Raw genomic sequence first — 221 nt, forward strand, 5'->3', positions numbered from 1 at the left:
TATATATATATATATATATATGAGCTGTCTCCTTTGTCTCTTCTGCTGTCTCTACACCTGCAGGCCGTCTCCCCTTTATGTATAGCGTGGCCCTCATGAAGGTCGCAGACCAGCTGGGTGTGGGGCCCGCAGAGCTGCACTCGGTAAGAAAACTCTCGCTGCTGCTGCTGCTGCTGCTGCTGCTGCTGCTGCTGCTGCTGCTGCTGCTGCTGCTGCTGCTG

General features: G+C 54.8%; 1 protein-coding gene across 1 annotated transcript in view; it reads left to right on the forward strand.

The window, feature by feature from the left end:
• EMH_0085940 (uncharacterized protein) overlaps positions 1-221 on the forward strand; it is a gene marked incomplete at both ends in the record, with an annotated part of 2,489 nt that overhangs the window by 1,351 nt on the left and 917 nt on the right. The window contains one exon of the mRNA XM_013500968.1: positions 64-143. Coding sequence (XP_013356422.1) covers positions 64-143 — 80 coding nt within the window. The remainder of the gene's footprint in view (positions 1-63; positions 144-221) is intronic.

Source organism: Eimeria mitis, genomic scaffold (genome assembly GCF_000499745.2).
Source record: "Eimeria mitis Houghton genomic scaffold, Emh_scaff6100, whole genome shotgun sequence".
Taxonomy (NCBI): Eukaryota; Apicomplexa; class Conoidasida; order Eucoccidiorida; family Eimeriidae; genus Eimeria; species Eimeria mitis.